Below are 16,238 nucleotides of genomic sequence, written 5' to 3'. Positions count from 1 at the left end.
GCTAAGTCTGAGAATATAAATTAAGGACCGTAGTATCTAAAAACGTAAAGAACTTTAAAACATGCTAAGTCAACTTAGCATACTATGGTTCGGAGGCGTCGATATGAATTTTACAAGTTTTCAGAATTTTCACCCTTTGAGAGGGAGGTACTAGAAGGAGTAGACCGATAAGTCCCATGTTCCAACATTATACAGGCATGGCAAAAAGTATTAGGTCGTGCAAAGATCAAATCAAAAAGCCGATCCGCATGATATTATAAAACTTTCAGTAAAATGTTGATTATTTTGTGTGGGATGGAGTGGACCGGTGGGACTCATCTTCCAATTCGAATTAAGTTTGAAAGAAATATTACGATATGTACATATTAGGCATCAAATCGGACATTTGCTTGGACATTGGACTCTGTTCGCATGATATATAAAATGTGGCTAAAGCCTTTAAAATATCGAAAATGGTTCGGTACCATCATATGAGACCTATACCAAAACGTAAAGCGATATCGATATTTTTTGGTAGGAAGATTTGTCATCCCATTAGAATTATAAAGAATTTGTTAAAAAACGTAGTCAATGTCTTCACAATAACGAATATTGGGGGTACCGTTATATGGGAGCTATGCTCAAAAATGGACCAATATTGATTAAGGAAGGAAGATTTTCTACCCACTGAGAACCAAAATTACCAAATTACAGCTAATAAGATTGAAAAGTGTGTCCAAGCTCCCCAAAATATCAAATATAGGAGGGTACTGTTATATGGGGGCTGCCCTAAACAGTGAATCAATATTCATATTTTTAATTAGGAACATTTCCTAGCCAATGAGAACCTAAAACCAATTTATAGCTATTTAGGTTGAAATACCGAATATTGGGGGTACAGTTATATGGGAGCTACACTAAAGAGAGCCAATATTAGTCAGATTTAGTAGGAAGAGTTACTACCCTGTGTTACCCTGAGATAACCAAAAATACCAAATTACAGCTGATTATGTTAAAAAACGGACATAAAGGTTTCCAAATACCAAATATTTAGGGTTACCATTATATGGTGGCTATCCTAAAAAGTGGTAGTAGAAAATTCTTGTTCTTTCCAGTGAGAACCCACAATACCAAATATGATGAATGATGTTTGGAAAGTGCTGCCAATGTCCGGATTTCTGCATTTTCTTCTTTGTTTTGTCTTGGACTCAATTTTTCATATATCGAAATAATTTGAAAAATACATATGCGAATTTTGTAACACCAATGCAGAGTTCGGAAACACTGTCTGAAATACAGAATCAATGCAATATAAAACTAACTACAATGGAATGAGTGTATAGACCGAGGTTTTAAACAAGAGAAACAGTAGACAAACAACCGCTTGCAAAACTATCAATCGCCGAGTGAGTGAGACAGAGGACAGTACCAAAACAAAACACAACCGAATAATGAATGGTGGTGGGAGGAATACATTTGTTTTTGAGATAGATGAAAATACGAGCGCAAATAGTGTAAAAGCGGAGAGAAGTATGAAAATAGTTTCTTATAATGAAAAAATACATTTCTAGGAAAAAATACAGGCTTTATCATGATTTTAAGAATTTTTACTTGTATTCTAAACGAGGTAAATGTAAAATATAGAAAATATAAACAGGGGTCTCGGGAGAATATTTTGAAATGTTGTAAACGGAAAAATCAATATAATATACACCTTGTGGCAGAGGGTGGTAGAGGTGCAGATTCGGACATTCGGTACATTTTAATAATTTTTCAAATACAGAGCTATTGATGTGGATTCTGCTGAGAAGTTTTATATGACCATAATTTTCGAAAGACTATCAGAGCAAAAGAATTTAGGAGACAATCAAAACTAAGTATTCAAAATGTATAAAAAATACATGTGTCGGTACTTACCTTTTCTCTTAACATATCTCGTATACGGCCAGCTTGATTTTTTGAACGATGTAATTCCAATTGAAGTTCCAGGCAGCGTTCTTGCCAATTTATCTGAAATAAGGAAAATAAAAATTAACATAATGCTGTTCACCAAAATCAATAACTCCAATGACAACCTACCTCTGGTACACCCTGTGTATAATTATTGACCTGATGAACATCCAAATATTCTGTTAACGATGAAAAATGTGGCCATGGTGCATCGGCACCATCCAATGATGCTGCAGGATTCACCTGATTTTGTTGATCTTTCACTGATGTATTTTGATTTGAGGCACTGGGAACTGGTGATGCAGATGCGGCTGTTGCTGCCCCTCCTACTCCAGTTCCGCTACTAATGGTGGGTGGTTTAGCCGGTATTGGTGGTGGTTTTTGGGTCCGACGTGGCATTAAACGTGGACTATTTGGTGTCGATTGGGCCGTAGCTTGGCTACGTTGAAAAGCATTTGCCGGGCTGCCAAGTCCCGATTCCATTTGTTGACGACTTAAAGGCATGTTGCCGCTAAAGGAGATGGCCCGTTTGGTAAGCAAGGGGGAAGAATTTAAGGAATGTGAAGTGGCATAAAGTGGTGGCAACGAATGTTGCTGCTGCTGTTGTTGGTGGTGTTGCTGCATATAAGGAGACATCAAATGCGCTTGCGGATGATGTGTGGCATATTGAGTGTGGTAGTGTTGCTGATGCTGTTGCTGGAAATAATGACTTTGATTTGCAGCCGAGGGAAAGGTGTGCAAATAATTGTGTCCCACACCACTGACCTGAGCATCTTGAGAGCGAACGAAGTAGTTATGAGTTTGGGTTAAGTACTGATAATTTTGTTGAAATGCCTGCTGCTGATGATGATGAGAACTACCGCTACTGCCAGCACTACCGGCACTTGCAGCACCCAATGATGCTGGTGTGGCCCGACCCGATGTTGAGGGAGATGGTGAGGAGGAATTTGATCTACTTCTCAGCAGCTGATGTTGTTGCTGCTGCTGTTGTTGTTGTTGATGGTAATGTTGATGTTGTTGGGTGCTGCCCGGTTGTTGAAAATTTGTAAGCGGATCAAAAATTTGAGATAATCTCCCCGAAGGCACTTCGTCGGACATTTAGGTGGATTTTTTTTTTGTTTTTCTTTCGATACAATTTAAAAATAACGTTTTTATAAAAATTGTTGTTGTTATATTGACTTTGTTTCAAGTTCACGGTTTCTTCCTCTTTGGAGGTTGTTGTTTTTTTTTTAATTCGACGTATACATTTTGTGTCTGAAAATAAAATGAAAAATATTTCAAAATAAATAAAAAGACAAATTGAAAATTATTTCAAGCATTTTTTTTATTACTGAAGGAAGTGTATTTTTGAACACAAAGTGGATTTTTTCAATTTTCAAGCACCACCAAAGTCGTGGATTTTTTTAAAAATTATTTTTCAAAGTTTACCATAGGCGTGGATTTTTTAAAAATTATTTTTCAAAGTTTACCATAGGCGTGGATTTTTTAAAATTTTTTTGAAAGTTTACCATAGGCGTGGATTTTTTAAAAAAATGTTTTTCAAAGTTTACCATAGGCGTGGATTTTTTAAAAATTATTTTTCAAAGTTTACCATAGGCGTGGATTTTTTAAAAATTATTTTTCAAAGTTTACCATAGGCGTGGATTTTTTAAAAATTATTTTTCAAGGTTTACCATATCGGGCGTGGATTTTTTAAAAATTATTTTTCAAGGTCCATATCAAGGCGTGGATTTTTTAAAAATTATTTTTCAAGGTCCATATCAAGGCGTGGATTTTTTAAAAATTATTTTTCAAGGTCCATATCAAGGCGTGGATTTTTTAAAAATTATTTTTCAAGGTCCATCAACACAAGGCGTGGATTTTTTAAAAATTATTTTTCAAGGTCCATATCAAGGCGTGGATTTTTTAAAAATTATTTTTCAAGGTCCATATCAAGGCGTGGATTTTTTAAAAATTATTTTTCAAGGTTTACCATAGGCGTGGATTTTTTAAAAATTATTTTTCAAGGTTTACCATAGGCGTGGATTTTTTAAAAATTATTTTTCAAAGTTTACCATAGGCGTGGATTTTTTAAAAATTATTTTTCAAGGTTTACCATAGGCGTGGATTTTTTAAAAATTATTTTTCAAGGTTTACCATAGGCGTGAATTTTTTAAAAATTATTTTTCAAGGTTTACCATAGGCGTGGATTTTTTAAAAATTATTTTTCAAGGTCCATATCAAGGCGTGGATTTTTTAAAAATTATTTTTCAAGGTCCATATCAAGGCGTGGATTTTTTAAAAATTATTTTTCAAGGTCCATATCAAGGCGTGGATTTTTTAAAAATTATTTTTCAAGGTTTACCATAGGCGTGGATTTTTTAAAAAATATTTTTCAAAGTTTACCATAGGCGTGGATTTTTTAAAAAATATTTTTCAAAGTTTACCATAGGCGTGGATTTTTTAAAAAATATTTTTCAAAGTTTACCATAGGCGTGGATTTTTTAAAAAATATTTTTCAAAGTTTACCATAGGCGTGGATTTTTTAAAAAATATTTTTCAGAGTTTACCATAGGCGTGGATTTTTTAAAAAATATTTTTCAAAGTTAACATAGGCGTGGATTTTTTAAAAAATATTTTTCAAAGTTTACCATAGGCGTGGATTTTTTAAAAAATATTTTTCAAAGTTAACATAGGCGTGGATTTTTTAAAAAATATTTTTTAAAGTTTACCATAGGCGTGGATTTTTTAAAAAATATTTTTCAAAGTTTACCATAGGCGTGGATTTTTTAAAAAATATTTTTCAAAGTTTACCATAGGCGTGGATTTTTAAAAAAATATTTTTCAAAGTTTACCATAGGCGTGGATTTTTTAAAAAATATTTTTCAAAGTTTACCATAGGCGTGGATTTTTTAAAAAATATTTTTCAAAGTTTACCATAGGCGTGGATTTTTTAAAAAATATTTTTCAAAGTTTACCATAGGCGTGGATTTTTTAAAAAATATTTTTCAAAGTTTACCATAGGCGTGGATTTTTTAAAAATTATTTTTCTAGGTTTACCATAGGCGTGGATTTTTTAAAAATTATTTTTCAAAGTTTACCATAGGCGTGGATTTTTTAAAAATTGTTTTTCAAGGTTTACCATAGGCGTGGATTTTTTAAAAATTGTTTTTCAAGGTTTACCATAGGCTTGGATTTTTGAAAAATTATTTTTCAAGGATTACCATAGGTGTGGATTCTTTAAAAATTATTTTTCAAAGTTCACCATAGGTGTGGATTCTTTAAAAATTATTTTTCAAAGTTCACCATAGGTGTGGATTCTTTAAAAATTATTTTTCAAAGTTCACCATAGGCGTGGATTTTTTAACAATAATTGTCTAGTAACTACCTTTTTTTAAAATTATTGTCTAAGGACTACCTTCGGTGACGATTTGTCAACACCCATCACCATTCCCATAAAAGTCACAAGACATTTGTCTCCAACAACTTTATTAGCCATTGTTCGGGGTGTCCTCTTCGTTTTGATGTTGTTGTGTTATTGGTGACATTAAATTATGTTCACATTCATGTTTCTTCGGCTTCGTATGAAAATACCTGCCATTATTTATGACATAGCTTCCTTTTGCACCCTGAAAGAACATCGAAGAAGACGATGAAGAACAAGCATACATAAGACCAACACATATACCCGATTTAAACATATACCCAAATAATAGAGTCATATTGGTGCGGTAGGTAGTGCGGATGCCTGGAGACAGACGTCTCCACTTAGTATTCGGTTACTTCTGTTGTAACCAAAACGATGAGTAAATTATGCATTACTAGCTACAAATTTATGGCCACACATTGCCATGTACCGAACATGTGTCCATATTAATGGTTGTCGCCCCATCGGTAATGGTATGCACATTGTAAGGAGAAGGCCGTTCTTTTGTGGCCAAATAACACATGTACGAGTATGCATGCACTTTTGGGGACTATGTGGCACATTGCCTCTAGGAGATATCTTTGCATTTTGCCAATGGCCTGGAAGACACTCAAATGAATGCACAAATATACAAACGTCCGTACGAACGTACTCAAGCGGAAATGTCAAATCACAGAATAATATTTATTGGGAAAAGACCATATCGAGAACTCTGAAGTTGGCTGTTGTCTGTAACTCTCCATGGAGTGGCATGAACCCATGCCAAGCCAAGCCAAAACCAACTCAACAAACCGAAACCTGTGTACATGTGACAGTTTGACCAAAATGCAATTATTGCATATTTAATGTATGGTCTTTCTTCTTCTTCTTCTCTCGCTCACTGGGCAGTGTCATTGTCATGCCCAGTGACTGCCAGCCAATATGCAATTGGTTAATAATGAGGAGTGCACATGTAAATTATTACCGAGAATTGCAATTGTAATTAACCAGGTAAAATACGGGAAATGCCAAAGGAAATTGTTGCCAGCGTCAATGAAGAGGCAGAAGAAGACGTAGAAGACAGTTGAATGAACATTTTTCATATTTGGTAAATTACAAGAAAAAATACAACAACACGAAATTTAAATCCGCTAAATGTTTGCTATAATTTGAAAGAAAATAATTTTAACATGGGTGGACATGTAAAAAAAATTTTCGCTCGTAAATAAAAATGCATGAAATATGAAATAGATTATTTTGTATACTAGCCTTGTTAAGATTTTTGTCGCTGGACAAGGATTCGTTTAAAAGTCACGTATAGAAAAAATCCTAATGGGATAATTTTAGACAGCAAATCCCTTTTCAATGAAAAATTGCTACTTTCAACGATATTTTTAGCGTTTTTGGTATGAGTTACATCTACATATGGTAATGACTCAATTGTAGGAAAGATCTGAAAGCGATAGAATTATAAATTTGTAAGATTTTCATTCATGTTTTTCAATTTTATTCTGAAAATTCAAAAATATTTCATTTTGAAAATAAATTTAATTTAATTGATATTTCGCATGGTTTGTCTACATATTTGGACATATCAACCAATAACGATTTTTCTATGTGGTTGTTGTTGAATTGTATTTGTTGTAGTTTTGCAGTTACCTTGTATAATTGTACCATGGCCTATCCGTTCACCAAATATCGATGCTAAAATTTTTAGTTTCCACAAATCCAGTGTAATCCAACCGCGGACTTTTCTATGTATCATATTAACTTGGAAGAATTTTTCGACCGGGGACTACCACCTCAACCATTATATGTTTGTGCGTGTTTTTTTAACATGTGAGAGGCATTATATCCCGGGATGCCTGCTCCGTACACTTCTGGTCCGCTCCAGGATATAAAGAAATCCTGGACCTTGGTTCTGTTCCGTTAGTCGGAACCGCATCCACAGCGTTGGTGAGATGCAATATATGTATGGAATGGGTGAATTTCCGTGGCTGTTCAGGACTACTGTGACAGGTTGAAAACGATTAGGGTAGTAAGTTAAAAAAATTTCTACCCCGCGATTAGATTTATAAAGGTATAATGATTACAATGTCGTATGTTTTTGCAGAATGCTTAGTAACGATTAATTCAGTACCCATTTATACTCCTTATACTTATACTCATTAATATGTAAAAGTGAGATAAAACCATGCTTACTATAGTCGAACACGATTACAGTAAACACTGGATATACTGAACAAAATTTTTTCATATGACACTTTTTTATTTTTAATCAATCGTGTTTTACCGATGAGAATTTTAAAAAATGCACAAAAAGTCGTTCCCTTGGAAAAAGACGCACAGAAAAGTAAATTTCTCAATAAGACTGTTCCGAGAAAATGTCAGATACCCTTGGAACTCAAAGACGACGTCGGCGAATTCAAATTAGTTTGAATTTACACAAAAATAGGTAAATACAACATAAAAAACATAGAAGAAAAGTTGCACAAAAGTCGCGTTATTTACCCGACATTAGTATAATAACCGTCTGGTGCTAGGGGATTTCAATGCCCATCATGAGCTTTGCTATTCTGTCCTAAGTAATGATCAGAAAGGTACAGCGCTGTCAGAGCAAATCGACAGCTACACGTAGTCTCTTGGTTCAGGTCTCAGCGTCTCCGTAAATATACTACTCAATTTCATTATCTCTGAACGCGGAACTTCCCTGAACCATGGTGGGCAAGGTTTTACCAATCGGCACTTCCCTCTGATTCTCGTGTAGCTGAGAGGAATTTCCGAGACATCATCACAGCTACAGCCGCCCACCGTATACCCGAAGTGCGATCAAACTTCCTAGCAGGGGCGACGCTGCTTGCGAATGAGCGTCATCGTAGAACACTTGAAGACCCAAGAGTGAAAGAACTCACCCTTGAAGTCAACAGATTAGTATGCGTACATAAGCGAAGAGGTGGACGAGTTTTTTTAAACGGCAGTTCATAGATCACCCCAAGAGTGACAAAGCGAAAAGGAGTTTGCTTCGTCGTATTAGAGCCCTCCGAGCAGCGGTGGTACAACAAAAAATTACGAAGGTTGATGTTGCTGATGTTTTTCGAAATGTTAAGCCTTCCATAGCGGTGGGACCGAAAGGAATCTCAATGAACCTGGAGTAGAGTACTTAACTGTTGTACTCATCCTGTCGTCAGCCATCCACATTGTTCCTGAAGCCAGGAAAATAGGCAGTGTGGTCCGCCTACTTAAACTAGACAAAGATCCCAGAAGAGGTGAGTAGTAAAGGACGATTTCCCTTCTCTCTCCAGTAGCAAAGACGCTTGTGTCACTACTCCTCCCTTTGATGAGAAGTAGGTTTCCGGTTCCTCAACATTAACATGGAGTCCGGAGTATATACAGCAAAACTACAGCATTACTCGCCACATGTAAGCAAAGAACTTAACCAGAACAGGCAGTAAGACAGAACAATTTATGTGGCTCTTGACTTATCGAGAGCCTTCGATACGGTCATTCACGCCAAGCTGTTTGAGGACATAGATAAGACCAACCTCCTGCCTAGTTGGAAAAGTTGGATAATCAATTATATGTGTGGTCGCCAGTCACGTGTGGAATTCAGACACAAAAAGTCAAAACCCCTTAGAAACAGGGATTTACCCAAGGTGGGGTCATGTATCCGAAATTTTTTAACATCTACCTTTCTGAAATTCCACACCCACCGAGTGGCAAAAAATATCGTTTCGTATGCGAATGATTATACGATCATAGCGTCGGGTCCCATTATCGATGATATTTGTGAAAGGTTAAAGGTTAGTACAGTTTTTCATCTGAACATCATGGTCGATGGTGTACTAATTCCAACCATGAATTATCTCAACATTTTTGGGAATAACGTTCGATAGCTTTTTAAGTCGCCCGCGCAAGCCACCGCCATTTGTGATAAGATGAGAAGGTCCTCAAGTCGCGTGCCGACAACTTTTGGGGTGCTGATAAATTTACCTTGTTGACCACCGACAAAGCAATAAGTCGGTCGGTGGTAAGTTATGCAGCGCCTGTGTGGTTCGCAAATGTTCGAATGCCACCCTGAGAACTGCGATAGGATGCCCCGTTAAGACACCTGTGGACCATTTACACGAGTAGGCAATGGTCGTACCCGCACATCGAAACAACTGGATGTTGTCGACGCAGCACCTTCTTGAGTGTTATCGCTGGAATCATCCATGTCTCCACCTCATGGATAGGATTTCCCCATCCAGGCATATAGGGAGGGACCTACACGATCTAAGGACAGAGGTCCAACTGCATAATAGGGAATCCCTAGATCAACAGGCTTATCGAGCAGGAATTACCAACATTCACGAGGAAGCAGCGACCCAGGCAATGGTCCAATACCACATGAATGCAGTTCTTCGAGTCCAAACACCACATATAGCCGTATAAGAACAACGGATCTTAATTGGTTTTAGCCCAACTAAGAAGAATGATGCTGCCGTCACAATTCGTATTGGACCCGAATTGACAGCACGAAACCAAACACATACCCTGCGTGTAGACTTAGACCTCACGATACGCTGCATCTCTTCAACTGTCCTGCTAAACGTATATGTTTCCGTCATCGCTTTGGATGCAGGCCATCCAGATTGCTACCGCCTTTAACCTAGAAACAGAGGAGTCAGAACAAGAATAATACAAAAAAATACAACAAAAATGTAGATAGTTGCTACAACAACAACAAATATAGCAATTTTGAACTAATACCTTATAAAAAATGACCCACACAATAAGTCATTTTAGTACGTTCCGTAACATTAATGTACGAATTTGTACTTCAGCTTCAGCGGTTCGTCTGGGCATTTATTATCATGTTCAAACCCAGCTTTATCACAGCCATTTCAACGAGCTAAATTTTCATGGAGTCTTTTAGTTGATCTGAAGTCCAGGCCAGAATGTCTGAATATACGAAGCAAAATTTAGACAAAATTAAAGACAGGGTGCCTTTGTAGACGAGCTGAATGCCTGGAAATTTTATAGAAGAACTGAAGCCGAAATAAAGAGCCCTTGCCGTTTATTTAAAAGTGACATTTAACCGAACCGATATAGAGAACCATCCTTTACTTAAGCAAAAGTGATTTAAATCGAACCGAAATAAAGAGCCGTCGTGGGCCTTTATTTAAAATGTAATTATAGCAGAGTCTAAATAAAGAACCGTCGCGTGCTTTTATAGGAAAGTGTTTAAACTGTAAAAAGACTAGGCATCGAAAGCAGTGAGTGACTGTGAAGTTATGGATTCGTAGGGGGCCGAAGCCCGATCCGCGTCGCTTCAACTACCAATTTATCCATCCTGCTTAAGAAGCCACGACCCAACCCCCACCACGTCGTTAGATATTTGTTATACCAACAGCCGTACCGAATAGAGCCAGACGAATTTCTATATCAGTTTATGTTTCTAAAAAGAGCGAACTACTCTGAATTAAAATTAGTATATAGGTATATTCTCCCACTATACATTTTGAAATGTTGCGTGGTTAACAATATTTAACCTCACCCAAATAGTAGATATGTTAAAATCAACAGAATTTATGTTCACTTCTAATTCATTTTGAATTGATCACTCCTTTAAATGTCAAAGCAATAGAAACAAATCAATTTCCAAAACAAGGTGACACTCCAGTGACAGTTCAACTCAATCTTCATATTGAAAATCAACCACAAGACAATACGCTGAACACATGAGACACTCCCTGGAATCACACAACAATGTTCTCATATTTTATGAAGTGTGTGAGTGTATGTGTGCATGAGCTCGCGTACATGGAATAAATTTCATAAATTAAATAAAATTATTAACCAAACTATGTTTCAGAATTAATTTGATTTTTTTGTTTTTGTCGGGGGAGGGGTGAATTTCTCACCAACCCACTTCAACATGTGTCGCTGTGGCGTTTTTTGGAGTAGACAACGACCAAACAATGGAAACTGTTCAGACATGAGGTTAAACAGACAGTTAATCATCGAGAGCTTAAACATAACCTAGCTTTAGATGGAAACAACCGAAAAAAGAACACCCGAATGAATGAACTTTCAGATATTAGTGCGACAGCATGGTTCACAGAGCATTTTGCGAGATATCAGAATATTTCTATGAATTTGCTGTATGTTAATGGAGAACGTGAGCGCGCATTTATGTCACGTAAAGCAACAACGTTGTACGAAAATATATCCCGACAACCGACACTACACACGCTTTAACACTCACTTAGTGGCCCTCAACCTCCACAACGAATAGTGTATTGTAGTGAATAGTTATTATGTGATAGTGCCAAGTTTGCTGGTTTCACCAGCAACACGCAGCTGTTTTTTGGGGTATGAGCGGGTTCAAGTACGGATGCTTAACATCAGTATTACACATCGATTCGGGTGTGTGTGTGAGATTTTGTCTTTTAATAAAATATCTTTATGAAAATTCTCGACATGAGAATTTCATGATGATGTGAATGGTTTTATAATGACATGATGCGGCGCCAGGGCTTCAGCAATGATTTTGGTGAAAGGATAATGTGGGATAGGAAATTAAATATTGGATGTAATATTGATTTTGGTTAAGATGTCTAAAAAAAATATTTTCTCAAGTTCTACGCCTTGATTCTCTTTAAAAATACTTCACAGTTTTTGGTTTTTAAAAAATTTAATTTAATTATTCCATTTGTAGTATAAAAAATATTTATTTTAATCCGTGTATTTTGAAAAAATATTTGTAACAAAAACATTTTTATAAAATCCGCGCCTTGTTGTTCTGAAGAAAGAATATTTTTATAAAATCCACGCCTTGTTGTTTTGAAGCAAATAAAATATTTTTAAAAAATCTGAGATAATCCGCAATTTGAAGCTTGCAATTCAGTTTTTTTGGATATTTATTTAAACCACGCCTTACTGTTTACCGAGAAAATGTTTTTTTATACCCATCACCACACTGTGGTACAGGGTATTATGTCTTTGTGCATATGTTTGTAACAGGCAAAAGGAAACCAGATAGACACATGGTTCCTTTTGAGAATATGCATAGATTCACTTTCTAAGTCGATTTATGCATGTCCGTCCGTCCGTCTGTCTGTCTGTCCATGTTAAATTGTAAACAAAGTACAGGTCGCATTTATGATCCGAATTGGATGAAATTTGGCATAGGTGACTTATTCGGCCCAAGGACGAACTCTATTGAAATTGGGAAAAATCGGTTCAGATTTAGATATAGCTCTCATATATATATTTAACCGATTTAATGTAAACGGTCCCTACATATCTTTCGATTTACACGAAATTTGGTACAGCCCAATCATTTAGGTCTAGAATGATGTCTGCCAAGTTTCGTAAAAATCGGTCCAGATTTAGATATAGCTCCCATATATAGTTTCGTCCGATTTCATGTAAATGGTGCCCTAAAGTCCCTATATATCTTTTGATTTGCATGAAATTTGGCATAACGTACTGAATTTAGCCTAGAGTGATGTCTGTCAAGTTTCGAGAAATTCGGTCCAGATTTAGATATAGCTCCCATATATAGTTTTGTCCGATTTCATGTAAATGGTGCCCCAAAGTCCCTATATATATTTCGATTTGCACGAAATTTGGTACAGCCTAATCATTTAGGTCTAGAATGATGTGTGCCAAGTTTCGTGAAAATCGGTCCAGATTTAGATATAGCTCCCATATATAGTTTCGCCCGATTTCATGTAAATGGTGCCCCAAAGTCCCTATATATCTTTCGATTTGCACGAAATTTGGCATAACGTACTGAATTGACCCTAGAATAATGTCTGCCAACTTTCGAGAAAATCGGTCCAGATTTAGATATAGCTCCCATATATAGTTTCGTCCGATTTCATGTAAATGGTGCACCAAAGTCCCTATATATCCTTCGATTTGCACGAAATTTGGCATTACGTACTTAATGGTGCCTAGAATGATGTCTGCCAAGTTTCATGAAAATCGGTCCTGATTTAGATATAGCTCCCATATATAGTTTCGTCCGATTTCATGTAAATGGTGCACCAAAGTGCCTATATATCCCTCGATTTGCACGAAATTTGGCATAACGTACTGAATTGAGCCTAAAGTGATGTCTGCATTGTTTCGTGAAAATCGGTCCAGATTTAGATATAGCTCCCTTTTATTATAGATTGAAGAAACCAATAGGAACAAAACGTTCTGAAATTAGTATAACCTAACCTGTGACAAGTTTGTTTGAAATCGCTTAATATTTGAATAGACCTTCCATATATATTTTCGCCCGATTTCAAGTAAATGGGACATCAAACTTCTCATGTTAGTCAGATTGACATCAAATTTTGCACATCGTACAAAATTGAGCATAAAATTATATAGTTGCGTTTTCTAGAAGTACAGACATAGCCAACGGATGACCTATTTATATTTGTTTGAAGTCGATTTACATATTTTATGGATAGATCTAGGTAGATTCACATTTAGATAAATATCACATATTTTATTTCATTCAATTTCATGCTAATAGTCCTGTTTAATATACCCATAGTGGTGAAGGGTATCATATAGTCGGCCCCGTCCGACTTTACTACTTTCCTTACTGGTTTTTGTTTGTTTTAAATCCACGCCTGGTTTTGTGCGAACATTGTTTTTTCTTTTTATACCCTCCACCATAGTATGGAGGGTATATTAGTTTTGTTTTTCCGTTTGTAACGCATCGAAATAATCATTTCCGACCCTATAAAGTATATATATTCTTGATCAGCGTAAAATTCTATGACGATCTAAGCATGTCCGTCTGTCTGTTGTAATCACTCTAGCGTCTAAACAAATTGAGATAGAACGCCAAAAATTTGCATAGAGTCGTCTTTTGTCTGCAGGCAGGTCAAGTTCGAAGATGGGCTATATCGGTCCACGTTTAGGCATAGCTCCCATATAAGGGTACCTCCAAATTTTCAGAATTTTGGGGTTCTTAAGCGCGTTTTCAGCCGAATTCGCTGAAATTTGGTAAAATGGGTTATTTGTGGATACCAAATTTCACCACTAAAAATTATAAATAAAAGTCCACTATTTCTGTTAGCCACCATATAACGGTACCTCCCAATTTTCAGTTTTTGGGGGGTTTTGACCGTATTTTTTTCACCGAATTGGCTGTAAGTTGGTATTTTGAGTTCATATTGGGTATCAAATCTCTCCACAAAAAATTATAAATATAGGTCCATTTTTCGGGTAGCCCTCATATAACGGTACCCCCAAATTTTCAGTATTTTGGGGTTCTAGAGCGCGTTTTTCAACCGAATTCGCTGAAATTTTGTAAAATGGGTTCTTTTTAGATACCAAATTTCACCATAAAAAATTATAAATATAGGTCCACTTTTCTTGTAGCCTCCATATAACAGTACCTCCCAATTTTCAGTTTTGGGGGGGTTTTGATCGGATTCTTTCACCGAATTGGCTGTAATTTAGTACCTTGAGTTCTTATTCGGTATCTAATCTCTGCACAAAAAATTATAAATATACGTCCATTTTTTCGGGTAGCCCTCATAGAAGGGTACCCCCAATTTCCGGTATTTTGGGGTTCTTGAACACGGATTTCAACCGAATTCGATGTAATTTGGTATTTTGTAGTCGTATATGGTAACAAATCTCCTTACCAAAAATTATTAATATTCACCCCCTTTTTAGGGGTAGTCCCCTTATAACCCCCTTTTTTATTTTCAAATGGCTGATTTTTTCCGTATGGTGGGGTTATCACATATAGCCGTATTCCACGATAGTAGGGGCGATATTCGATAGACGAAATTGTCGTTATACATATAACGACAATTCTTCCAATCCTATGTTATCATTTCAAAAATTTGTCAGTATTTTTATGGTGGAGGGTAATTTACTTGTTAAATTGCAAATTGCAGCCATTGTGGTGGGGAAAATGGGGCTAAAAATACAGCAAATGGCCCATGTCCTTCTTTATGTGAACATGGAACTGCATAGAAAATCTGCAACAAAGATGTTTTTCTCTAAGAAAACCCGGAATGCCAAATTACAGCCACTTCAGTGGAGAAGTTCGACCAAAAGTTCCAAAATGCAGAAAATGTGCGGGACTTTTATACGATGACCGCGTAAAAATATGGACCATTTAGATAGAATTTTGTGTGCATAAATCTCAAAAAATCCGAAGTACTACTGAAACAATCACCTAAATATAGTTCGATGTCCTAATATGACGGTTATGTCAAAACTTGGACCTATATTGGCAAGTATCTGCAAACATGTTTTTTAACCCTCCAAGAACCATTAATGCCAAATTAGTACCACTTCGTTTGAACTTTCAAAATACGAAAAATGGGGCTGTATCGTCATATATGTGCTATATCGAAGTATGAACCTTTATCGAACATACTTTCTGAATACGGTTTTGAACCTCCAAGAGACCAGAATGCCAAATTACAGCCACTTCGGTTTGAAAATTGGGTTAAGAACTTCAAAATACCGAAAATAGGAATTTACCTATGGGACCTATACCAGAACGTGGGACGGTATTGAATAATTGGGTAGTTATATTTGACACCCAATGTAAAAGAAATATATCAAATTAGAGGCAATTCGATTGAAAAAACGTGTAATTTTTGGTTTGGAAGGGGACAATCTTTTTACACCAGAACATGAGCCGATATTGATCATTTTTGGTAGGAAGATTTTCTATCCCATAATTCTAATATTACATCCAATTCAATTGAAAATGTCCCGAAAATCCTCAAAATACTGAATATTTGGGGCACCGTTATATGGGGGCTATGCTAAAGTGGACCGATATATACAAATGGTATATATTTTTTTAATATTGTGGTCTTTGAGAAAAAGTCGAAAAAATTAGGTCTGGTGGCCCTGGTGGTCCTTGAAAAAATATTCTTTTCGGGATATGCATGAAATCCCT

At 36.2% G+C, this 16,238-nt stretch overlaps 1 protein-coding gene across 1 annotated transcript; it reads right to left on the bottom strand.

Moving 5' to 3' along the window:
* Positions 1 to 2,189: 2,189 nt before the first annotated feature.
* On the bottom strand, positions 2,190 to 9,527 carry LOC133333865 (putative uncharacterized protein DDB_G0291608). The gene is made up of 3 exons (XM_061542175.1): positions 9,438 to 9,527; positions 2,260 to 2,913; positions 2,190 to 2,222 (listed from the first exon to the last, which is right to left on the bottom strand). The coding sequence occupies exons 1-3, from the start codon at positions 9,525 to 9,527 to the stop codon at positions 2,190 to 2,192; spliced, it is 777 nt and encodes a 258-aa protein (XP_061398159.1).
* Positions 9,528 to 16,238: the final 6,711 nt, after the last annotated feature.

Source organism: Musca vetustissima, unplaced genomic scaffold (assembly GCF_032173495.1).
Source record: "Musca vetustissima isolate MV318-11 ecotype Yass unplaced genomic scaffold, APGP_CSIRO_Mvet_v1 utg161780, whole genome shotgun sequence".
In the NCBI taxonomy this organism is placed as follows: Eukaryota; Metazoa; Arthropoda; class Insecta; order Diptera; family Muscidae; genus Musca; species Musca vetustissima.
This window is presented reverse-complemented; position numbering and strand designations above follow the sequence as displayed.